This window comes from Callospermophilus lateralis, chromosome 6, assembly GCF_048772815.1.
Source record: "Callospermophilus lateralis isolate mCalLat2 chromosome 6, mCalLat2.hap1, whole genome shotgun sequence".
Taxonomy (NCBI): Eukaryota; Metazoa; Chordata; class Mammalia; order Rodentia; family Sciuridae; genus Callospermophilus; species Callospermophilus lateralis.
This window is the reverse complement of record NC_135310.1, coordinates 37,118,550-37,144,433: the sequence shown is the minus strand read 5'-3', so window position 1 is coordinate 37,144,433 and position 25,884 is coordinate 37,118,550. Positions and strand designations below refer to the sequence as shown.

The 25,884-nt window shown below is 33.2% G+C and overlaps 1 protein-coding gene across 1 annotated transcript in view; it reads left to right on the top strand.

Moving 5' to 3' along the window:
• The first annotated feature begins 18,064 nt into the window (after positions 1 to 18,064).
• Positions 18,065 to 25,884, top strand: part of Lama2 (laminin subunit alpha 2) — a 566,319-nt gene continuing 558,499 nt past the window's right edge. Inside the window, exon 1 of the mRNA XM_076858266.2 lies at positions 18,065 to 18,233. Within this exon, the coding sequence (XP_076714381.2) occupies positions 18,122 to 18,233 (112 nt within the window). The 5' untranslated portion in view covers positions 18,065 to 18,121. The remainder of the gene's footprint in view (positions 18,234 to 25,884) is intronic.

Sequence of the window (25,884 nt, the reverse complement as noted above, 5' to 3'; positions counted from 1 at the left end):
TTTTGTGCATTTGCAAAAAAAGGAAAAAATATAGGACATCTAGAATAGCTTGAAGTAGAAACTCGGAAAGGAAAACAGATGGGTAATATCCAGAAAGAAAATTTTGCTCAGGATTGCCCATCTGCTTCTTTCTGCCTGCATGCTTTGCAGTAATATAAATTTTCAAACAGCCAAGTAATAGAATTCTCAATCTACTTTAATTTGTGTTTGCACTTCATTGGCTACTGGCAAGGGAATGGTTAGACTCAGATTTGATGATAACGCCACATAGTCCTCATGTTTATCCCAGGAGAGGCAAAGCTGTACAAAAGATTAAAATTAGTAGGAGGCAATTATTCTCCTTATTAATCAATTCTAGACACATTTGGCAGCTTTCTCTTGCAACAGAAGTACTATTCAAATCAAGGTAGTAGAGACTCTTTTCAAAAGTGTTATTTTAATTGAAAGCATCCAGCTCTCTTTAGTAGGCCATAACCTTCTTTGCCTAAGAATGTGTTAAGATTAGTGTTTTTCATTTGAAAATTACAGAGTTTTCTAAAAGCACCATCATTATTCATTTTCTTATTAATTGAAATTGCTTATTCACAGTAAAAATAAATAGAAATTTATTTGATTCAGGAATTAAAGACTAATGCATTTTTCTCTTAATGGAAAAAAGTTAGCTTTATTTTGATTTATGTTAATAAATGGCCACTCATGTAGATCCAAATCAGAAATCAGATGATGGTTTGTAAAGGCAAGACTAAAAGCCTCTATATTTAGTAGGTGGTTGTGAATTATTTTAAAGAATTATAGATGGCTAGTGATTAAATCTTTAAGTTACTAGGCTAGATGGTCATTTTCCTTGTATTTAATTAGTCAATTCAAGCAGGCACTTAACATTGAAAAATTAAAAAAAAAGAATAATTTTCTACTTACTTTTCATCCAGAAGAGGAAAATTGGCCAAAGGCTTTATGTTTTTGTTTTTTTTTTTTTTTTAATCCTGGATCATTCTTGATATCTGTAAGTCTAGAAATACTCTACTGAAATCAATGATCTCAAACCTTAATGTCTTATAATAGCAAATGTTTAAACCTCATTTACACTATATATAAATTGGAATGGCATGGAACCCAGCCATGGTACTGCCTTTTCTGGATCCTTGTGGTCCCAATATCGGAGTGGGAGGAAATCGTGGTGAAGTTCTTGAAAGTGAAAGATATCACCTTTCTTCTTCATTGGCTCAAACTATAGCAAGATTGAGTTCAACATAGTGGGAAATTGAAATTGAATAGCTTAAAGGACTATCTTGAAGCATTCATTACAAACATAGCTAAAATGAGGCCTTTGAAGAACTACATCTGAAACATGTGAAGAGAGAAGAATTCTAGTTAGGGAAAGAAAAAGAAAAGATCATATCAGAAGTTAAAAAAAAATTAAAATTGATCTTTGACACTGAGTATCCCCTCTATCCATTCTCAGATTATTCTAAGGGTGTTATGAGACTATATGTCCTCACATGAACAGCATGCTTGAATTTTGTGAGTATAATTTGTTCAGTGTCTTAAAATTAATAGAGTCTATTAAATTTTGTTCTTAATACATACCTAATTTGATGTAAGTGGTCTTTCAGTAGATTCAATAGCACTACATAAGTTTTGATGAATCTACAAGTACTTTATAATTATGTCCATATTCCTTTTCATAATTTTTGCTTCCATGTAGATAATGGATACTTTTTGATCTTAATGAAATTGTCACATGATGGCAGGTAAAATAGGCTGATGAGATATTGGATTAATGGGAATGTTATCTGATACTTAAAATATAAATGTCAACTCCAGTCTTCTTCAGAAAAGTGCTAATTTAGGCTAGCATGTTATATTCTCAAACCTCTAGGTCAAAGTTAATGACTCACTTTATGTTCCATATAAGGACTTTATTTATGTTTATCTTCTGTAGAAGTATTGTAGAAAAAATTCTGAAAGGAGCAAATTTCCTTAACATGGCAGAAGCTGATTTGCAGTATGTTTTATCAATTGAATTAATAACCACGAGCTTTTTCATCATTCTGTGAAATGTGTTCACTTCCTGGTGGTAGAATCCCTCTAATCATAGATTCAAATGTCCTATTCTCTTTTTCATTCTCTCCTGCATTCCACAAGTCTCTTGACTGTCTTTCTCCATGGGGTGACGAGTGAATTATCTGGATGATAAATTGGGCAGTCAAAATTGGGCATGTAAAGCTGTAGCTTGCTATTTTTGTTATTTGCTGCTTGCTCAGGTCCTCCACTCCATAAATAACTTTTATTTGGGTGAGGTTGTGTGGAAGGGTGTGGCTGGTGCTTAGAGTTTCTCAGAATGGACTGCAAGTGGGTAGGGAAGTGTCTAACACTGGGATTTCTTACTGGAAATCTCTCCTGGTTTCACAATAAAGCTACATTCTCCAACAATACTATGATACAGACTGCTCTGATTTTTTTTTTCAATTTTCTGCCTCACTTCACTTGTTTCTCAAGTCAGGCAAGGAAACAATTTTTCTTCAAACCCTAATATCCATTTCTTCTCTTACCAGCCCCAAACCTTGCTCATAGCTACAGATTAACTGCTGAAGGACACCTTGCTATTCTATCCAATGTTCCTGTTACTTCTCATAGATTGAAGGAAAATTGTTGGGTAGGGGTTGGGTATCTGTACTTTTAAAAACTTCACATATTTTTTGAAAAGCTCCCAGATTAATGAAGATACTGACCTGTTTCAGTTATATGTGTTGTATATGTTATCAAGTTTGTGTTTATCTTTCCATTTAATTTACAATTTTTTAAATAATAAATACTTGAAACTTGCTTAAAAAAACTATTTGTCTTTATATTTTTCCATTTCTATCTTCCTCTGTTCGAAGAGCTGAATATTTTCTGGTAGGTTTTTAGAGTTTGAATTTAAAGTAAGTTATTTAAAAATCACTACATGAATACATGCATATTTTTAAAAGCCTCAAATTGCAAAGAAGCATGTTTATTAAAACATAAAAATTCCCCATTAGTAATACTTCTATCCTCTTATTACATCAGGAGCAATTTGCACATGCAAATATACACAGACTGGTTCTAATTTTGATGTAAAATATGCATTGTTTAGTAATTTTTACAAAATTAATATATCTTGGCAAAATTTTCATGTCTAGAGATTTCTTTCTAGAATGGTATAACATTCTGTAGTAAGGACAGATCATAATTATTTAACTATTCCCCAATTGATGCCCTCTTGATTTACAAATTTACTATTGCAAACACTCCTGAAACAATCATCCTTATGCTCTTATTATTTCTGTGTTCACTTTTGGAAGTACAGGCTCTTCTTTAACTCCTGAGGTGGGGGGGAATGTCATGTTCTTCAAAAATGACAGTTATGATAACAGTAAATAAATAGGCTTATAGAAGACCACTGAACACCTGGACCACTTTGAAACTAGAGAACCAACAAAAACAGAAATTGGTACTTGAAGAGAAAATGTACACTGCCCATGCACAAAGCTCTGTGTTGGTAGGTGGTCACAGTGGATATTAAAAATATCTGAAATCACTAAATGGGAATGCTGAGAAGATTAGGGCTGGGACAAAGTAGAAAAAAAAAAGTAGAGAGTCAGGTAGATGCCATTATGGTGGGCACAGGCAGGTGCAGTAATATGACAACTACTAATGCTGAGAATAAGCCATCACTGGAGAAGCTGGGTGCAGGCAGTCATTATTTTTTTAAATCTTTTTTGTTTTTGATTGGCACATAAAATTTGTACATATGTATGTTTTGATTCATGTACATACATTGAGTAGGCACTGATTCTTAATGGTATCTTGATAACACTGCAGGAGCCCAGCCATGGGCTTTTTCTTTTCATGCTGAAGATTGTCTTTCTACTTAACGTTTTTTCCTGCTTTTCTTGCTTGGAGAAAGCCGTGCATAAATCTATACAATTTCTATGTGATATTGTATCCATTCTATTTATGATTCAAGTATAAGTAGATACATTTGAAGTGAGCTAAAACTGACTGTTGAAGAAAAAAAAAATGTTTCCGCAAGTGGAGTAAGGAAGTCAAAGGTGATGCACTTTTATAATTTGGCATGAATGAGTTAAATGTGCATGTTTTCTTTTCTGCCAAATTGTTCTCAAAAATGATGATGATCTTTTGCAACCACAGGGGTTTAGAAAATCTATTATCTAGATTTTCATTAGCACTAGGTGGGGCTAACCTTTAAAAATTTTTTGTTTCATGAACTTATTCTACCCATTAGAGTGAAAATAAATCTTTTTTTAAATTTTTTTTATTGGTTATTCAAAACATTACAAAGCTCTTGACATATCATATTTCATACATTAGATTCAAGTGGGTTATGAACTCCCATTTTTACCCCAAATACAGATTGCATAATCACATCGGTTACACATCCACATTTTTACATAATGCCCTATTAGTAACTGTTTTATAGCAGAAAATAAATCTTTATTATTGTTTTCACTTACATTTCTGAGATAGTTGAACCATTTTTGTATCTTTTTATTTTGCAGGCAAGTATGAACTCATGGATTATTTGTTATTATTCTTTGCTTACTTTTACTTTTAACCTTTTTTTTTGTTGTTGTTGTTCTTCATAGTTTTGGTAGAAATTAAAAACAGTAAGAACGTATAAACTATGTGCCCATTAATTATTGGAAGAGATTCCTAATAATCTTTGGCCTATAATTTAACTTTCCATGTTTTTCCCCCACAAGTAAAATTTTAGTATATTTATGTAGTCATTTATGCTAATTTTCTCTTGTTGCTCAGAATTTTGTGATTACTTTAGAACAGCTTTCTTATCCCTATATTACTAATACATTCGCTTATATCTTTATTTGTATTCTTGTGGAGCTACTATATGGTAAAATTTGAATTAACCTATTTTTAGGTTTCTATGCAATAGCAATCTAATTTTATCTTTTCCTCAATTGATAGTCAAAAGTCATAGTGCTTCTGGGCAGTGGCACAGTCCAATATGCCAATTGAACTGGAAATCTGAGGAAGGAGGATTGTAAGTTTGAAGCCAGCCTGGGCAACTTGGTGAGACCCTGTCAACAAAAAATAAAAAGTCCGGGATGGAGCTCAGTACTAGGGTGCTCCTGGGTTCAATCCCCAGTATAGCAAAAGAAAAAAAATGTCACAATGCCATCTTCTCTACTAATTCATGAACACTTATAAATCTAAACATAGTATTCCGCTTATAGTCAGATTGCTGAAGTGTTAATGTCTTCTCTAGTTCTTCTTTTTTTAATTAAAATTTTGTTTATACACTTGTAAACACTTTTTCCCCTAAAGGAATATTATAGGGACAGATATTCTCTTTGACCAGAATTTGGTCATTATCTTGTGAGTCTTCGTCTTGGTTACACCTGAACCAAACCTGGGCTTTCTTGGCTGTCTTCAAGGATTCCAGTTTTAGCAAGAATCCTAAGTCACTTTAAGAGACAATCTCATCTTTATATCTGATCATTCTTCTCTGCCTTGAGCAAAAAGACTGTTAAGTCAATTTAGTAAGAGTTCCCTTTCTTTCCCTTGATGTCCCTGTTATTGTCTATCCACTGAACCCCAATTTCACTCCCACACTACTCTTAGCTATAAATCCCCACTTGTTTGTATTGCATTCAGAACTGAATATGATTTCTCTTCCCTATTACAGAAGTTTTGACACAGAAAAGGAGCACTGAATAGTCTTCCTTACCAATTTATCAGGTGCCAGATGATTTTTTTTCTTTAGCAAGAGACAGTGTGTCATTATTTCATATATAAATTCAGAATTTTAATTAGTATTGATTAATTTTGACAATAACTGTTTATCTAATATTTGGTTTATTTTTCAAGAATGTGAATCTGTATCTATTTCTATAAGCATTGAGGTCCTCTGCATTTTTTTCCTAATGCCTATTTTAAAATTATTTTTGTAGGTCCAAGATCAGTTCATTTAAACACATATGCATTTGAAGCTTTAATAACTTCAGAAGTATAAGTATTACAAACATACAAAACACATTGTTTAAATATTTGCATTTCTTTACATTTATTTAGTTTTGAGAAATTGAATAATAAATTTTTAATTCTTTTAGTCAATGTTGCCATCTTTAATCAGAAAGACTAAGGCAAAATTAAAAATTGATGATTTGCAAAATCAAATATACATACAGGAAATGTAAACAAACTTTCAAATGATTTTTGGGGTAGGTTTGTAGAATTTATAAACAAGAAAATTATTTCCAAGTAGAAAGGAGAAAACCATTCTTACTTAAAGCCTTTGTCTTATTATTTCTTCATTCTCTCTTTCTTAATTGATAACTGGATTAATTGCTAAGGGACTGATCTTGTATCTTTTGTAGTTCTAAAATCTCTGTCTTTGACTTCATGCCCTATTACAGTTTTTGCATGACTTTCATCTTTAAACTGTAATTTATTTGCTTTGTATTTTTATTATACTATTTTCAAAAAATTCTAATAATAAATTTTGGAGACTGATTCAGTGTGACAATGATTTTTCACTTAAGTTTGAAAACTAATTTTAAAACTGAGTTTTGAAAATAGACAATGTTAGTTAATTTTTAATGACTCAAGGAAGACTTTTATTTTTCTCTAACCTAACAACTATAGGGACTCAAAAAAAAAAAACACCTTTTACTAGGGTAATCATCATAACCTCTATCATGGAAATATAATTCTATGCATTTTCAGTCAATTTTTTGGTATGTTATGTGTTTTTCCTGATATATATGCTTTTTAGGTTTATTCTCTCTCTTTAGATAGAAATTGCAGAGACTTCTGATTTTTCAGTTGTACAATGAAAATATTGCATAGCAATTTTTAGTGATATGGAATATTTCTCTAGAATGGACACCAAGTGGACTTGTTAGGCTGAAATATAGGCATTTCACATTTAAGTTTATTTTATCAATTGGTGCACCTCGATATGTTTGCCAATTCATATACAGTGAATGAGCACCCCGTATGATAGTGTGTCCAATCCTTGAGTATTTCAGTTCCTTATTTTGCTGCCAGCCTCATGGAGGAAACAGTTTTATTTCCAATAAATAAAATAAAACTGTTTTATTTTATTTATTGGTGTTTAAATTGTTTTAATTTGTGATTTCCTACTAATTGGTAGGGTTAAGCATCTTTTTTGTATATGTATTGCTCTTTGATTTCCCTTTTATGTGAATATCTTCACTAAATATCATACATAAAAGTCTAAATAAATTTAGTGATTGATTAAGTATAAAAAGTCACAAATCATTTAAAACAATATATTTTTGCTTATTTTTCTGTTGTCTGCTTTTCTTTTATTCATTTATGAGTATTTTTATATATTCAAGGTACTAAACTTTTATCTGTTCTGTATGTTACACATATTTTCTACATGACTGTTGGTTACATGTCAATGTTGTTCATTGTAATGTTGAAATTATTTATGGCTTCTGAATTTTAGGATGTTCATCAGTCTTCCCTATCTCTGATTATATTTTCTTCTAATGCTCTTATGACTGTATTTTTTAACAGTTTTAAGAGTTAGCTTCTTAATACACTGAATTTTTTACTTTGTAAAAAGAATAATGCAAGAACATACTGTGGGCCCTACCTTTAATATATATCTAGAATCTGCCATTTTTCTACCTCTGCTTCTCCTCCAGTTCCAGCTACCATTGCTATTTCTGAATTTCTGTGGCAGCCTGCTAACTGGCCGTCTTGTGTCTGCACTTGCTCCCTACAAGCTATTTCAACGTGTAGCCAGACACACATCATCAAAGTGCAAAATAGCAATAGCTGCCATTTTCACATACAGTAAAACCAGTGTCCCCAGAATGCTTAACATAATTTTGCCCCTTACCCTTGGTCTCTTTCCACTTTGCTCAGTCCTTTCTCCATTCCTTACTGTCCTCAATTAATACACAACCCCAAGTCTAGGTACCTACTCTGCTTTCTAGCTGAAGAAGCACCAAGGACAGCTTGTTCTGTTCCCACAGCTCTCCAGCCATGGTGTCCCTATGGCTGTTGGTGCTTCTTTAAACTGCTGTGTTACCTGCCTCTGTTCCTATTCCCTCTTGAAAGTATCCCTAAAACCTCTCTCTTATCTCCTTTCTTGGGGTTGCTGCATTGGCACTGGGTACTGAGACATATGCAGAATCTGTGAATTTTTAAAAGAACTGAACATGTACAACTTATATTTTATAATAATTTACTGAATTATTGTGATATTATTTTTTTCCACAGAATAAGAGCTTTAAGATTATAGAGCAACAGAGTTCTTTGTTTCATTTGCTGACTGTTGTATTCCCAGCATTGAGACCAATGCCTCACCTGTAGTAGGCTCTCAGTAAATACCAGTGGAATGAATTGAAAGAATGAGTGTTAGCTGATGCTACCAAGTGTCACTACCATTGCCATTGCAACGAATTTGAACTTTTCTTCTGCTTCTTGATACTGTAAGTTGTATGTTAGAAGCTGACTTGGGTAGGAACATCCAAGTGGCAATACTTAACCTCCTTGCCCTCATCTGCTTGCAAGAAATCTGTTCATCTTCCTCAATGGGCAATAAAGCCCATGATCCTACCAGTAATCACAGGGCGGGGCCCAAACAAGGACAAGCCAAAAGAAGAAATTATTCCTTTCAGGATTGAATTAGATATATAAATTAATTTCTAGAGACTCTTTATGATGTTGAATATTATCATCCAAGAATATAGAGTAACACTCTATTTAGGTCACATTTTTTATTATTCAGATTTTGGGAAATACTATATTATATTTTGTTATTATTCATTTTTTATATTTATTTCTAGATAGATTTTTATTAGTAGTTTTTAATTAATCATTTTTAATTGATAGTTTTTGGTGTATTCCACAAATATTATTTTTATTCCTATAGTAAATATTCTCTTTGCTAGATTTATGAATTATTGTTTTAAATTATTTGTGACTTTTTACACTTAATCACTAAATTTATTTAGAATTTTATATATGCTATTTAGTGAAGATTAAACTCAATTTTGTATTTTTCAATTCCTCCACCAATTGTCTAAGCCTTTACAATTGATACTCCTTTTTTATTCTCATTAATTTATGGTGCAAATGAGCATCTATTAAACTGTTTTGTTTCTAGACTAGTTATGATTTTTAATTATTCCCTCCACACTATTCCTCAACATCATAGAGAAATCTGTTCACTCGACTATGCCCTATTCATGAAATGACTATGAAATCCTTTCATAAGAACTAAAAATAACCATCTACATGTCTTCAATGGAAATTACCTCAATATATCTAGCTCACATGGGGCATTCTTCCTGTATTTCCTCTCAGTTATTAACACTGCCAGACAGCCAGTTGCTCCAGGCAGAAACTTTAGAATGATCTTTGAATCCCTGTATCCGGTTGGTTAGCAAGTCTTGTGAATTCACTCTCTCAAACACCTCCAAAATATTCTGACACTGCATTCATTGGAATCCTGTCCTCTGTCAGATCTCAGCTTAAATGTCACCTCCTTAGAGAGGGTTTTCTGACACACTATTTTAAGAAAGCTTCACCTTATAGTTACTGATTAATCACCTTGTTTCTTTTGTAAATGTTATAACAATTTGTAATCACACATTCACAACTTTTTACTAATTTATTGTTTGTTTGTTTCACCACATTGTAAATGCTATGATAGTGGGGTCTTATTTATCTTGTTTTTGGCAGTAACCACAGTGTCTAGTTTCTAGCATATAGCAGACATTCTTGTTAGGTTTAATTGCTTTCATTTCCCTTAATAATTTTTTGTTCAAACCATTGCCACATTGGTAGAATGATCAAATACAGAAATCTGATCATGCTACCTCCCAATTTAAAAACCATGTCTTCTTAATAACAAAGCAGACATCACTTTCTTCAGCCTGTAAAAAGTGGCAGGACTACTTCTGATCTACTTTAAATGAGGTTTTGAGTAGAATTGAATGTGCTATGGCAGGGAATAATCTTAAAGTTCGTGTTTGGTTTTAAGTTATGCATTTTAAAAAACAGAATTTTAGGAGGAAAAAAAACTCATGTACTTTCTTCAGAGATGTTTCCAACATTTTTCCTATATATTAATTTCTCTTATTTCTAATTTTCATGGGCTTCTTTTGTTTTAAAATATTTTATATTAATCTTTTTCTACCTTTTAGAACCTTAGTAATTAAACACTATTCTTTTCTGATTATATCAATATTACTACTGAAAATAATTGCATTTTGTGATTAGCTTGTGGGGTTAGTTTCTTTCATGCTTTTACTCTTCTGTAGGTCATAAGCCTGAAGTTTATGATAAACTTTTCCATGACACATGAATGTCCCTTGTACACAGGTAACTGGTGCTGCCCACATATGGATTCAGAACACTTCAACAGTGACTATCTGACTGAAGACCTAAATTATAATTTTTCTTTTATTAAATTTGTTTAAATTTAAATGACCATGTGTGGCTAGATGTTACTGCATTGAACAGTATAGGTCTATACACTCCAATAAAAAGGCAAAAATTATCAGCCTGTCTGAAAAAGCAATACTCAATTCAAGGCTGACTATAAGAGACAACCTTTATACATGAAAGTAGAGCATGGCAATGTAAGCAAGCAAATGTTAACTGTCAGAAATATGGGGTGGACATTTGACCCTGCTATCCCTCTCCTTTGTCTATACCAAAAGGACTTAAAATCAGCATAATACAGAGACACCCCCCCATCAATGTTTATAGCAGCACAATTTGCAATAGCTAAACTGTGGGACAAACCTAGATGCCCTTCAGTAGATGAATGTATAAAAAGAAAAGTAGCATATATACACAATGGAATTTTACTCAGCAATAAAAGAGAATAAAATACTGGCATTTGCAGGTAAATTGATGGCGTTGGAGAAAATAATGCTATCTGAAGTTAGCCAATCCCCAAAAAACAAATGCCAAATGTTTTCTCTGATATAAGGAGGCTGATTCATAGTGGGTAGAGAGGAAGAGCATGGGAGGAATAGAGGAACTCTAGATAGGCCTGAGGGGTGGGAGGGAAAAGGAGGAGACAGGAGGTTAGCAAGGATGATGGAATGTGATAGACATTATCTAAAGTACATGTATGAAGACTCAAATTGGTGTCAACATACTTTATATACAACCAGAGATATGAAAAATTGTGCTGTATGTGTGTAATAAGAATTGTAATGCATTCCACTGTCATTTATTTTTTAAAAAATCCAAAAATATGGGTGGATATATGAATATAAGACATATGGATTTTAGCAGAAGAAAATTACCAGGGATGGAGGCATTTCATAATAATAAAAGAATCAATTTTGAAGATAACAGAAGATACTAATATGCAGACATTGATAATATATCTGTATATCATTACTAAAAATCTTGTGATGAAGAAATTATATTCATAGAATGAAGAAAAATCCTATAAGATTATGGTGGTTATAAAATAAAATATACCCACTCATTAACATACTTCTAATAAGTAGAATTTAGTGAAAGCGATGGTGTGACTAGGTCATAAATAGCATTATTTTTTCTCTCTTATCATTTGCTGTAGGTAAGCAAACTGCCAAGTCATAAGATAACTCAAGCAGTCCTATGCTGAAGCATGTGCCAAATTACCAAGTCTATGCTAACAGCTACCTTAGATAGGGATCCCATAACCCCAGGATAGCATTCAGATGGCTGCAGCCCTAGTTGATGTCCTAACTGCAACCTCATGGGAGCTTTTAAGTCAAAATTACCCAAGTAAATTCCTTTTAAATTCCTGATCCACAGTAACTTTGAAATAATGAACACTTAATATTTGATGCTGTACAGTTTTGGTGGCAATTTGTTTTGAAGTACTAGATAACTAATAAAAGGTCTGAAAAGTGAAAAAGTGAACTAGAAACAGCCACAGTTATCAGTGGGTATTTCAACATTTATCCTTAACAGCAAATGGATAGATACAAAGAAAACTATCCATCAGTTTGACTGACTTAATTAACCTTTATAGAACATGCCAACTAAGAATAGCAAAATACCATTGTCTCAAATAAATATGGACCATTCACAAATATAGATCGTATGCTAGGAAAACAAGTTTGTATAAGTTTAAAAGTATTAAAATCATATAGACTATGTTCTCTGACCACTGGGAATTAAATTAGAAATTAATAAAAATCTAAGGAAACCTCAAAAAAATGGATATTGGAAATGCAATTTGAAAATAACAAATGGATCAAAAAAGAATGCACAAAATAAATTTTTAAAAAAGATTTTTGAATTGAAAGAAAAACTAAAATTCCAAATTTGGGGGATGCATAAGACTCAGCTTAGAGGAAAATTAAGTGGCTTTGTTATTTATTTAAGAGAAGAAGAAACATTAATAATCAATGATTAAGTTTCTACCATATGAAACTAAAAAGTAGAAGGAAAGAAATTTTCAAAATTTAAGGAGAAATTGATGATAAAAATATACAAACAACAAAAGAAAAAAAAATCAACGAGGCCTAAAACTGATTCTTTGAAAAAAATCAATAAAAATTATAAGCCTCTAGTCCTACTGATAGAAAAAAAGTGGACACAAAAATTACCAATATCAAGGGAAAATCATCATTATGGATCCTACAGATATCAAACAGATAATAAATGAATATTATGAAAAAATTTTTGCCAAAATAAATTTGACAACTTAAACAAATAGATTAATTCCTTAATACAAATAATTGGTATACCATAATTGGTATAAGAGAAATGAAAAATCTAAATCACTCCATATCTATTTAAAACATTGAATTTAACAATTTGAATTAAACCTTAAAAAAAAAAAAAAGAACACTATAGGCCCATAAGTTTCTTTGGTGAGTTGTATCAGTCATTGATGGAAGAAATTATAAAACCCTACATGAAATATTGCAGAAATGACTCTACATCAACTAATTGAGTAAGGCCAATATCACTCTGATACTAAATTCAGATGACAATTTACAAAAAAAGTTACAATGTACTGATATCCTTCATGAATATAGACACACAAATACTTCTTAAACCCATAGTTTAATTAAGGTATAATTGATATACAAATAACTCTACAAATTAAACATATACAACTTGATGAGTTCGTGTGTATTGAAACCATTGCCCAAATCAAGGTAATAGACATATTCATCATCTCCACTCCAAAGGTTTTCTTGTGTCCCTTTGTGTGAGAGTATGTGTATGTGTGTGTGTGTGTGTGTGTGTGTGTGTGTGTGTATTAATAACAGTTAACATGAGTTCTAACATTTGGTGCATACTACAGTATTATTGACTATCAAACACAATATACTTATCAAAAACCAAGTAAATCTAAACCAGCAACATATAAGTGATAATAAATCATGATTAGTTAGAATTTGGGCTGGGGCTGAGAGTTTGACAAAATCAGTCAACATAGACTCACCATGTTAATCAAACAAAACTAATTGTGCTTTTAAAAAATAGATGCAGAAAAAGCAATTTGCTAAAACTTAATACTCATGTCACAAAAACTTTCAGCAAAACAAGAAATTCCCTTAATTTCATACTGAGCAGCTACTGAAAACCCATAGCCACTATCATATTGGTGAATGTGCATGAATGACTGCTTTTCTGCTCTGATCAGAAATAAGGCAAAAATGTCCACTCTCATCACTTTTCATCTTTTTACTATTCATCTTTTTACTCTCATCACATTTTATCTTTTTTCAGTCATTGCCAGAGCTAAATGGCCCAAAAATAAAGGAAAAGAAAAAAGTAAAAGTAAAAGGCAGATTGAAAAGGCAGAAGTAAAATTATTTATATATAGCTTAATCCAGCACATAAAAAAACCCTAAGGAGTTGTCATTTAAACTACTTTAAAGTGATTTTAGTAACTTTTTAATGATCCATTGTAAATAGTTTAAAAATACTATTACTGTTAGCATAAAAATTAAAATTTAAAAGACTAGGTACAATAGCATTGAAAAACATGAACTATTTAGATTAAATTTTAGAAAATATGTTCAAGAATTGAACATATTAGCTTCCACAAGTATGTACTGAACACTACAAAACACAGCTTAGAGTGTTCAAGATGCAAATAGAATGGGACATGTAATATTTGGAAGTTTTAATATTGCTAAGATATTGATTCTTCCAAAATTAATCTATGTATTCAATATAATCGCAATTAAACTCCTTTGACAATGACCTTTTTTTTCCCCTTTCAAAAAATGGTAAAAGTTAACAAGCTGAGTTTTAAAATTTTGTGTATATCAAAACAAAACATGACTTTCTGATATGATCCAGCAATTTTGTCCCTGGCTATTTACCCAAAAGAGTTGAAAATTTATATTCATGCAAATACCTGCTCAGAGATGTTTCTAGCAGCTGTTTAAAAATTGCCCAAATCTAGAAGTAACCACTCGTCTTTCAGTAGTGAAGCGATAAATAAACTGGTTTATCCAGAGACTGAAATATTATTCAGGACTATTATTCAGAAATGAGCTATCTGGCCACGAAAATATAAGGAGGAAACTAAACATAATATGAAATGAAGGAAGTTAATCTAAAAAAGGCTTAAATACTGTAAGATCCCAACTGTGTGAAGTTCTGAAAAAATCATAAATAAGAAAACAATAAAAAGATCGGAGGTTACCAAGGGTGGAGGTTGGTGTTTGTGGGTTGGGAGGACAGTTGAATTGGCAGAACACAGAGAACACTTAGGGTGATGGATCTTCTTTGTAAGATACTATTTGTCTAAAACCATAGAAGTCCAATGCCAAGTCAGAACCCTAGTGTAAGCCACAGACTCTGGGTGATGTTGACTTGTCCATGTAAGTTCATCACTGTAACAACTGCACCCCTCTGAGAGGAGGCTGACAGTGGGAGAGGCTGTATGTAGTGAGAGGGACTAGGGCTGTAAAGAAATCACCTTATCTTACGCTAAGTTTTGCTGTGAATCTAAAACAGTGCTAAAACATAAAGGCCATTAAAATTAATATTTCAGTTTCATCAATAAATTAAAGACACTTTCATTTAAAAATCACATGGACATACACAATAGTAACAAGAATTTTTTTTTTTTTTTTTTTTTTTTTTTGGTGTGTGTGGGGAGTACCAGGGATTGAACTCAGGGGCACTTGTCCATTGAGCCCCATCCCCTGCCCTATTTATTATTTTATTTAGGTCTCACTGAGTTGCTTAGCCTCTCGCTTTTGCTGCGGCTGGTTTTGAACTCAGGATCCTCCTGCTTCAGCCTCCTGAGCTGCTGGGATCACAGGTGTGCACCACCAGGCCCAGGTAAGAATTTTCTTTTTTATATTTGAAAAATATGCAAAATGTATAAAGCAAGTACTTAAGATACCAATGATTCTTTTTTCTTTTTTTAAATTGTTTCTTCTTACTCATACATAACAGTAGAATTCATTTGGATAAAATTATATAAGCATGGAATATATCTAATTCTGATTATTACCCCATTCTTGTGGGTAGACATGATAGTGGGATTCACTTAGGTATTTTCACATGTGTATATAGGAAAATTATGTTAGATTTATTCTACTCTCTTTCCTATTCCTATCCCCCTTTGTTCAGCTTTGTCAAATCTACTGAACTTCTTCCCCCCACCCCTTTATTGTGGTTTAGCATCCACATATCAGAGAGAACATTTTACCTTTGTTTTTGGGGGGATTGGCTTATTTCACTTACCATGACAGTTTTCAGATTTATCTGTTTCCTGGGAAATGTCATAATGTCATTCTTCTTAATGGTTGAGTAATATTCCATTGTGTATATATACTACATATTCTTTATCCATTTTTTCTGTTGATGGGCATCTAGATTAGTCAATTGAACTTCACCAAAATTCCTAGGTAAGAGCTCTGTTTTTTTTTTCAATGCAGATATTCATTGAAATGGTATTTAATACCATTTCAGAAAAAAGCACACAATCAGTAATCCCTATGCTCATGGTATTAGAGTGTCCAGGATAATATCTATACCCCATCAATTATATTGATGATGACCCTAAGAATAGAATTCCTAAAATAGGATTTACATTATCTAACTTTGAGATTTACTATAAAGCTAGGTAAGAAAGACTCTGATAGTGGCATATAACTTTCTATCTATCTATCCATCCATCCATCCATCTATCAATGCAGGGTCCAAAAATAGACCCATACATGGTCAATTGATTTTTCTAAAAGAAACAAAGGTAATCAAATAAGGAAATGATATCATTCTCAACAAATAGTGTCAAAATTAATTATATATGCATGAATAGAAAAAAGAACTTAGACTTTACTTCAAAGCCAACATCAAAATACACTTGGAATTACAGATTTGAATGTAAAAGTCAAGAATATAAAAATCTCTATGATGGATAATCCTGTTAGGAACTCTTTATTTTACTGAAAGGAAATTCATAAATAATATTATAAATTCAATAGAATATCTTTAAAAATCAATTTATCTTAATTATAAAAATAAAAATGTCATTTACATGAAAGATTTTAATATGAAAATGCTTAGATAAATATACTTAGCTAAGTAAACAAAATAAAACAGAAGGAAACACCTATTTCTAGAGTCACTGTCAACATAATTGATGTGGCATTGATGTTGTGGGGACTCATATTGTGAGCAGGGTTGCTACCAGTGATGTGATTTTCTGAAGTGGTATACTGTTTCAATGGATACGTGTATAGTAAAATGAAAGCGCTTATCTAAGAACTTTTTTTTTTTTTTTAAGAGAGAGAGAGAGAGATTTTTAATATTTATTTTTTAGTTTTTTAGTTTTCGGTGGACACAACATCTTTGTTTGTATGTGATGCTGAGGATCGAACCCAGGCCGCACGCAAGCCAGGCGAGCGCGCTAACGCTTGAGCCACATCCCCAGGCCCAATCCAAGAACTTTTAGTGAACTACAGAATGACAAAATACAGTATTTCCTCAATTCATATTATAGATACATCTGGGAAAATAAAAATCACACATCAAAGATTTATATGAAACATTTGGGTTTCAAATATAACAAGTTTATTTTAAATCTGAATGAATATCCAGTGGCTCATTGAGAAGTCCAGGAGGGATTATTTACAATGTAGGACTGTGGGTCCATTGAGAGACAACTAGTCTCCTGATTCCACCCCACATTAATGACTGTAGTGTCCACCCAATCCGTGAAAAGAAAATGGACGTCTTGCAAGTTTCATTAAACCCTTTAAAGAACTGTTTCAAATTTTATGAGAACCACTGATCTAGGTCATAACAAGCAAAATAAAATAAAATAAAATAAAATAAAATAAAATAAAAATAACCAAAAAACTAGGAAGGGGAAAATGCACTTTAATTGAGTTAAAGGGAAGACATTAGGACTGAAAGAAGTGAAACTTTGGTTCTGAAAGGAAATCATTGCAAAACTTTTATCCTTTAAATAAATGTCTCCAGGAATCAGGGGAAAGCTTTAATTCTAAGCATTATATTGATGAGAAACATTTCAGGAGATCAAGGGGCCAAACCTCTGTTGCCTTGACAGCCTTATATAGCATCCCCTGGCCTGAAGTTCAGGGTTACCAGGGGCCACTTGAGGAACTCTGGAAACTTGGGAGGGTCTTGAATTACCTGGATTCACAACAGCTGCAGTTTGGCCAGGACGTTCTCAGGAGCCAGAGTTCCTAACTGTACGGATTTGCCACAAATAATGTTTTCCATGTGTAGGGATTTCACAGATCCCAAAGTACTTTGATTGGTGTCAACAACTTTTGTAATTTTAAAGAAGTTTAGGTAATGGATCAAGCTAAGGAATGACCCCATCGCAGAGGAAGGCGCGCTGTGGGAAATCCGGTCTTTGCAGGAGGACCCTTTAAAGGCCTGAGCCTGGGTGTCCGTGGGGCCGAGCGTCTGCAAAGGGGGAGAGTGGGGGAGTGTCCTCTTTCTCCCCCCACCCTCGGGCGGCGGCTGAGCCAAAGCCAGGGAGGGCTGTCTCCTCCTCTTCCCCAGCAGCTGCTGCTCACTCAGCTCTCAAACCAGGGCCAGGGGACCAGGCAGAGCGACTCTGAGAAGCTCCTGAGAAGTGGATTCGCTCCGGGCCACCACGATGCCGGGGGCCGCCGGGGCCCTCCTTTTCCTGCTGCTCACTGGGGGCCTCGGGGACAGCCAGGAGCAGCGACTCCCACAGCGTCGACAGCCACAGGCGCATCAGCAAAGAGGTACCGTTGAGGCAGGAGCTTTTGATCCGCATCCTTTCCAGGGGCGCGGCTCCTTACTTGTCCTTTCTTCCCAGAGTTGCTGGCTGGGACCGCTTTCTCGCTTCGCCCTCAGGGAGTGCGCTTTCGGAAAAGAGGGAGGGAGAGTGAAGCAAGTTCACGTTCAACTCCCTGAGATTCGTGTAGAGGGAATTACCTCCAGGGACGTGGAGCGCTCTTCATTGTTCATTTGTTTCTAAGCGGTCCTGCTATCTCTATGCTTTCTGTAAACTGATTCATGAACTCTTTCCAAGAGGCAAACTTTTCCAACTAGGGAAAAAAAAAAAAAAAAGAAAGAAAGAAAGAAAGAAAATAAAGTTTCTCCAAATCACATTCCATTCCTGCAGGGAAAGGTTTCCCCAAGATGTAGTTCATCTTGGAACTTTATGGAGGGCAGCTGATGCATCTTTTTTTAATTTTAAGCAAGTTTGTTTCCAATTATTTAAATGGGATTTGTAAAGTCGTAAAGTGTGTGGATTTTTTTTTCTTCTTTCTTAACAATATTTCCAGCCTCACCTTTTCCATAATCATGTTCCCTCTCTGAAGCCTGTTTTTGTTGTAGTGGAGCTTCTTTTCTTGCTGAAATATAGAGGAGACTTTTAAGTCCTGTGTATTTTAAGACACAGCGACCAGATATACACTTCGGGGGCTTTGGAAAACAGTTATATTTAATGTAACTCAAATTATTCTCATCGGAGCATCAGTGTTTATATTCATATCATTTCTGAAACTCTTGGGAGACTTTGAAGTGTTATTTTATCATGAATTTTAAAAGAAGCATATTTGCAGCATTTTAAAACAGAATTTGTTACATTATTTCAGAAAACGTTACTATTAGTTGGAGACCTGAGTCAAAGTAAAATGTTATTTAAGAAATATATAAGTTTTGTTTTAAATATCAAAATATTTAAGCTTTGGGAAGTTTGGATAAGGCTGAATTTGCTAAAGTTTTGAAATATAATCATCCCTTTTCTAATTAATTGGAATAAAGCCATGTCGCATAGTTTTGATGGTTGTTCTTGTTATAATCTAGACTTTTTAGGAGTACTGTTTTTTAAAGGATTGAAAATATATCCTAATCTTCTCGCTTTAATAATAACTCACTGTTTATATATTTTATAAAATAAAAATGACCTTGAGTTCACTATATAACTTTTTTTTTTCTTTTATTTTTTGCTTTTCCTTCCCTGAGAGGTTAAATGGGGTCATTGTGGCTCAAATAACAAGATTTTGAGACAGTGATTTTAAGAATATCTTTAATGGCTGCTTTAAGAATACTATTTTAAACTATTAACCTTTGTTTAATTGCATGATGTGTTTTAATAATACAAGGTATTTCAGTATTCTTAGGCATCTGGCAGAGAGGAGAGGCTAGAACACCAATCCTTCTGTCCACTTAGAACAGGACAGAAGCTTAAAGCATGCAGAATAGTGAGCAAGTGGGTTCCTGAGAATTTTCCCCAGCACACAAATGTGCTCCTGCCTTTTCGGAAGTAAAATTAACAGTCTAGGCTTAGGGAGGCGAATGCAGAAACATTTATAATGCCATAATGTTGAGAGATTATTACGTATTATATAATGAGAAATCTTGAGCAAAATAACAATGATGTAAAATCTACCGTAGACCACAGTATTCTGTATTAGATATATTATCATTATTATAGGCTATTTGTAATATATTTGGATGTCAGCTCTAGGATACATCGTTGAAGTTCATTCATAATAAAAGTACATATAGGGCTGGGGATGTGGCTCAAGCAGTAGCGCGCTCGCCTGGCATGCTTAGTGCGCTGGGTTCGATCCTCAGCACCACATAAAAATAAAGATGTTGTGTTCGCAGAAAACTAAAAAATAAATATTAAAAAATTCTCTCTCTCTCTCTTTCTTAAAAAAAAGTACATATAAAATATGTTTTGTGACATCTTAAATTTGTAGGTCTTTATAATTTGAAATGGCTTATATACGTGATCTGTTTTTACCCTCAACTTATTATTCCACTAGGATCAACTTAAAAATTGAGGCTTTAAGTAGCTGTAACTTCTTACATAATTGATAAGAATAACTTAATTTTAAACAAATACAATCACTTTCCAGATTTTTTTACGCTAAAATTTCCCTTTTATGGTTTCAAAATTCCTTATTTCCTTTTTTTCCTTTTTCTCTCTCTCCTTTTTTTTTTTTTTTTTTTTTATTTTATTTTGACATGATTACTTTTTGGTATCATAGTATTAATTGGTTAAAGGAAGTTTTCAGTGAGGATCATTGGATATGAGTTGGACAAGTATTTTCTTGCCTATCGTCAACTGTTTTTCGATTATACATGCTAGCACTGACTTTCCTGACCAAACCTATGTAGGAGTTCTGTTTTCCTTTATAGTACCAGGCCAATTTTTAAGTATTTTGATATGTAGCAACAATTTTTAGATATTGTAATGGAATTAGAAACTTTGTCAGATTTTTTTTTTTGCTTTTTATTTTTTTCATTAAAACCTCATGAGTTTTTTATAAAAATACTGAATTATAGAATGAATAACACTGAATAAGCAAGTGTGGCAGTCCAAGGAAATTCTACAACTAGATTTCAGATCAACAAAATAGGAGCATGGCATAGTCAATGATTCTACACTTCAGCAAGGCAGTGAATAACTTTTTTTTCTCTAATTTTCTTGTGAATAACACATGCAAGTGGAAGCATAATGGTGGGTAAATTGCAACTGAGTGAAAAGTAGTTTGCAAAGAACATTGCAGAGTGGATCATGGTCAATCTGGAGAGAAGTCTCAAGTAGTGTGACAGAAATTTTCTTATGTTCAACTGTCTTAGTAATGATTTGATGGCAGACATAAAATCCATGCTTATCATAATGTCAACTTTTCCAAATATGATGCAAGTGGCAAAGCTGGTGAATAAAAGGATTAGCCATTTTAGAGATCTTCACAGCCTGGACTGTGAACTAAGCTTACATGAATCTGATTTTATTTTTCTTAACTGGAGTTAAATAATTCTATACACCCTTTTCAGAAAATGTATGATATCCTTTACATGTACAGGGGTGAATCAAAGAGAGGATGAGAAAGGCCAGTTAGAGTTTTAGCAAATGTAATATGAACATATAGTATGGCATAGTGACAGAAAATTTAACTCGCTTTCATACAGAGCTCATTGATGCAGACAGGTCTAGTTGATGCATTTAGGTACCTCATTGACAAATAGGAATAAATTCAGAGGAAGACAGAAGAGTCAAGGGTCTGTAAAGTTTTCAGAGGAGGTATGTTCCAAGTAAAGTCTTTTGACCTGATGAACAAAAGATTTAGGGAGAGATAATCATAAAAGAAATCCTCAGAGTTTTAGAAGGATTGTTACCTGACAGAAGGACGAAACTGTCCTTTTTGAAGGCTGAACAGGTTTCCATAGAAGAATATGACAAAAGCAAAGCTTATATTCAATAAAATGGAGTAAATGGTTGCCTCTTCCCCGCCTTCCACTCTCCTCCGCTCCCCACTTTGAGCAGCTTGCAACAACTGGGTTTTCTTTGGGACCCTTGCCTCTGGAAATGTCCATGCTGCAATCAGATGTGCAATTGTAGAGATGCTTTAGGAAGAGATGCCTCTGCTGAGAAAAAGTTGAGATGCATTAAGTCTAAGTCCTTTTTTGTAATTACAATACTAAGTCCTAGTATTGTAATCTATTGTTTTTGGATTGTATACTTGCATTTAAATTTCCAAATTCTTAAAAATGTCAAGCTAATGTTAAATGTATTAAAATGAGTGTTTGGATGCCTTCTAAAATTTAAAATAGAAAACATGTTTGAGACAATCCTCACACATTTTTGGCAAGAATGTTTAAACATTTAGCAATGAATTTTCACATCACCACCAATTACGTGATTTTAAAGCATCCTGTGTTATATAAGAACAGTTTATAAATTTCCTAGGAAATTTTCAAGGGGTTCAGTGGGATCATATACCTAAAATCATTATGTTTTTATTCTTTCTTTTGCTACATTATAACTGTTGACTTATTTATTATATATTGACCTACTATTTTAGTAGAAATGATTCATAACAGATAAAAAGTATGGCTGATAAGAATATATTCAAAATTGACTATTATAGATATGGCAGAATTAATAAAATTTGTATAAATTTTAATTTTATATTTTAGTTTACATATCAGTGGGTACAGATTTCTATGTTATTCCTAAAGATTTTCTATCCTAGGATTTCATGCAAAGTAATGAGCTGAATCTATCAAGAGTTGCTGGGTAATATGAAAAATATGCATATGCTTTGCCAATTCTTCCTCAACTCACTTCAGTTACTCTAGCTGCTAAAATATGGGGAAATCATCACCTACACTTATAATAAGTAAAGTTTTGACCTTCTGCAGATATAATCATTTAAAGCTCAAATAGGTATTTCAAGGGTTCTAGTCAGATATTACCATTGTAAGAAAAAAATAATTCTGAATTTCATTGGAGGTATTAAATAATAATAAGAATTTCGGAATTAGTAGGATTTCTTGTACTTTTGTACTATACTGCAAAAATTATGACTCAGAAAAGTTTCCTTTTTCATAAACTTCACATCTTAAAATTTTCTCAGTCCCCATTTATCTAAAGGAGAACATTGCCACTATTGGTTTATTTATGCATTTGCTCAATACTAATCATTCATCGACAGTGACTAATGTACTAGACATTTCAACTTGGACCACTGAGACTGAAGCAATTCTTTTGGTCCAAACAGATTTAGCAAGAATTATTAATATTTAAACTTTATTCTGCATCTCAATTTTCTTTCATAATATGTTGTAGGATTACAGAATATATTCACAATAACTGGTCACAATGTAAGTGGGAGGATTGATACCTAAAGAGATCTAGAATAGGGAAACTAACCTCAGGTCACCTGTCCAGTACACTTTTCAGTATGTACTCTGTTAGTAGCTGTAGACTGTATAAAAAATATCAGAAGGAAAGGATCAGTGGCCACACAGATTATTTAGCTTCTAATCTAGAAGATTGGGGCTTAGGTTTTATATAAACTCAAAAGTTTAAACTGGGTAGCCTAAGCAGGTGTTTAAGCAGAATTCCAGGTGCAGTAAATGAGAAAACAAGATAGAGGTTAGAGAAAGACAAAAGTGAATTTGCATGTGGTTCTCAAGACTTGTGCCAGGCTTAGTGTTCATCAAATAGACTGAAACTAAGCTAATTCTGGGCTTTACTTTTTGGAAACACTGAATTTAAAGATCAGAATTTGTGAATGAAATAGATGGGATTAGGTCTGGGTGTATTTGAATGTGGTTAATGAATGAATGTGTTCAGTGAGTAAGACACACACACATACACACACATGTGAAGCTCTTGTGGAGCTTATATTTTGTTGTGATAGAGATGAGGTAACAGGCATATAATGAAGAAGTAATAATATGTATATTATATAGAATATAGTGAGTGATAAATGTTCTAGACAAACAAATACAGTAGGGTAAATAAGCCAGGAGTTCCAGGAGAGGAGAGAGACTGTTTGCTATTTTAAAAAGGCTGGTAAAGTTAGGCTCAGTGAGAAGCTCACACTTAAGTTACACTTGCTTATAGTGTGGGCGTCATTCATAAAGACATCATGTGGAAGATTAATTTCTGTGCAGGGAACAGATTTATAATTTAGAGCACAGTGAGAGGGATTAGAGAAGTAATGGGAGCTGGATTATATAGAATGTTAAACATTGTAAAGATTTTGCCTTATAGTTTTAGTGAGATGGGAAGGTATTGGCAAATTTTGAGCAGAGTTTAATAAATGCATGAAGTCACCACTGTTATGTACTTTCTCAAATAGGCCCAGATCCCTGGGACTCAAGCAACAGTCCAAGGGTAGGATTATGTTAGACCGTCCCTTGTCCCAGATGCCCCATTCATGGAGGATATTAAAGTGGCTCCACATTTCAGAGCATTCTACTTCAGGTCTTTTCACTGTGAAGCTCAAATGTATCTTTAGATGCTTTTCTTCTTTTGTCATCTCTCAATACTATTTCATAATACAAAGTCAGTACCTCAGTAAGAGCATGAGTGCAAGCCCTTGTACTTCCCCCAGTGTATCTGGAAACATGTCATAGTTTCTTAGAGCAATTTTGGCTAGTGTACTTTAAAACAAAAGTAAGTTACTTACAATCCCACATGGACCTACTGTATATTGAAGTTCCCTTTTTTATTATCCATTTCAATATCAAAGCTAAAGTTTAGACACTATTGTTAAAAGTGGCACAGTGATGTATTGATCTGATGACTTCTTTTATGAAATGGACTTTGAAATGTTACCCATTTTTACAATCAGAAGCTTATTCTATGCTCCATTTCGATTTTTATAACTGCTTTAAGGATCACCGTAAGTCTTACAGTAACCTTTGGACTAAAGTAATGCAATTTTGGCATGATTTAATTCTGTCATTTAGAACAAAAGTTACATGAAGAAAATTGCTTGGCTTTTCGGTTCTTTCCTTCCCTCCTTCCTCCCTTCCTTACTGTTTCTTTAGTATCTGCTTGTGAATAAAAGAGGGCAATTAAAAGAAATGAATTTAACTATTATAAATTTTAAGAAGATTTGTACAGCAAAGCTTTACTTAAATCTTATTAAAAATTAGTGAGTCTTTTTCTCAAAAGATAGTTTTGAGACAATCCAAATTTCCATATTGAGTCAAAGCTAAAGACATTGTCAAAGATGTACCAAAAAGATTAAAAATGTTTTCTTTTCCTTAAATCATCTTTAATGTGAATTTTAATGTGGAAATCTTACATTATTTGGAAACATGGCATTTAGAAAAATATCTTGGAGTTTGTCTATTAGTGGGTTATTACTCCTAACCCCAGCCTTCCGTGACAAGCTTCCTCTAGTTCAATAGCAAGTTAATCTATGCAAATCCCAATAATGAAAAACTGAGGACCTATTTAGTGTCTGCCATTTAAGAAAGGCACTTCAATAGTCCTAGGATCTCAGTGGACCACTGAGCTGTGCTCTACCTCAAGGCTCCTCATTGAATTGGTCTTCGGTGCTAAAGGTAGATTGGTATATTAATATTTAATAAAGTGAGCATTGATCAAAACCTTTACTTACATAACAAAGATTTTAGTAGATTTATATAATTAATTTATTTTATAGCAGGAAAATTATGATTCCTAGCAACTTGTCAAGGAAAAATAAAATTTCCAATGCTAGTTTTATATTTAGAAACTAAACAGCAATGGGGGAGGTGAAGGCAGGAGGATCACAAGTTTGAGACCAGCCTCAGCAACTTAGTGAGACCCTAAGCAACTTATCAAGATCCTGTCTCAAAATAAAACATTAACAAGGACTGAGTATGTAGCTCAGTGGTAAAGTACCTCTGGGTTCAATCCCCAAAACCAAAAGTAAAAATAAAAAACTAAATCATGTCCCTCCTCCTGATTTTATGAATCCTGAGCCTTCATCATTTTTAATAAAATACACTTAAATTAATATTTTCATTTCTAAGTTATGTTAATCTAATTTGAAATCAGAGATTCATTAAGTATTGTTAAAGAGTAAGAAATTTGAGGAGGAACGTTCAGAGGATACTTTTATTTAAACACAAACTACTTAAAAC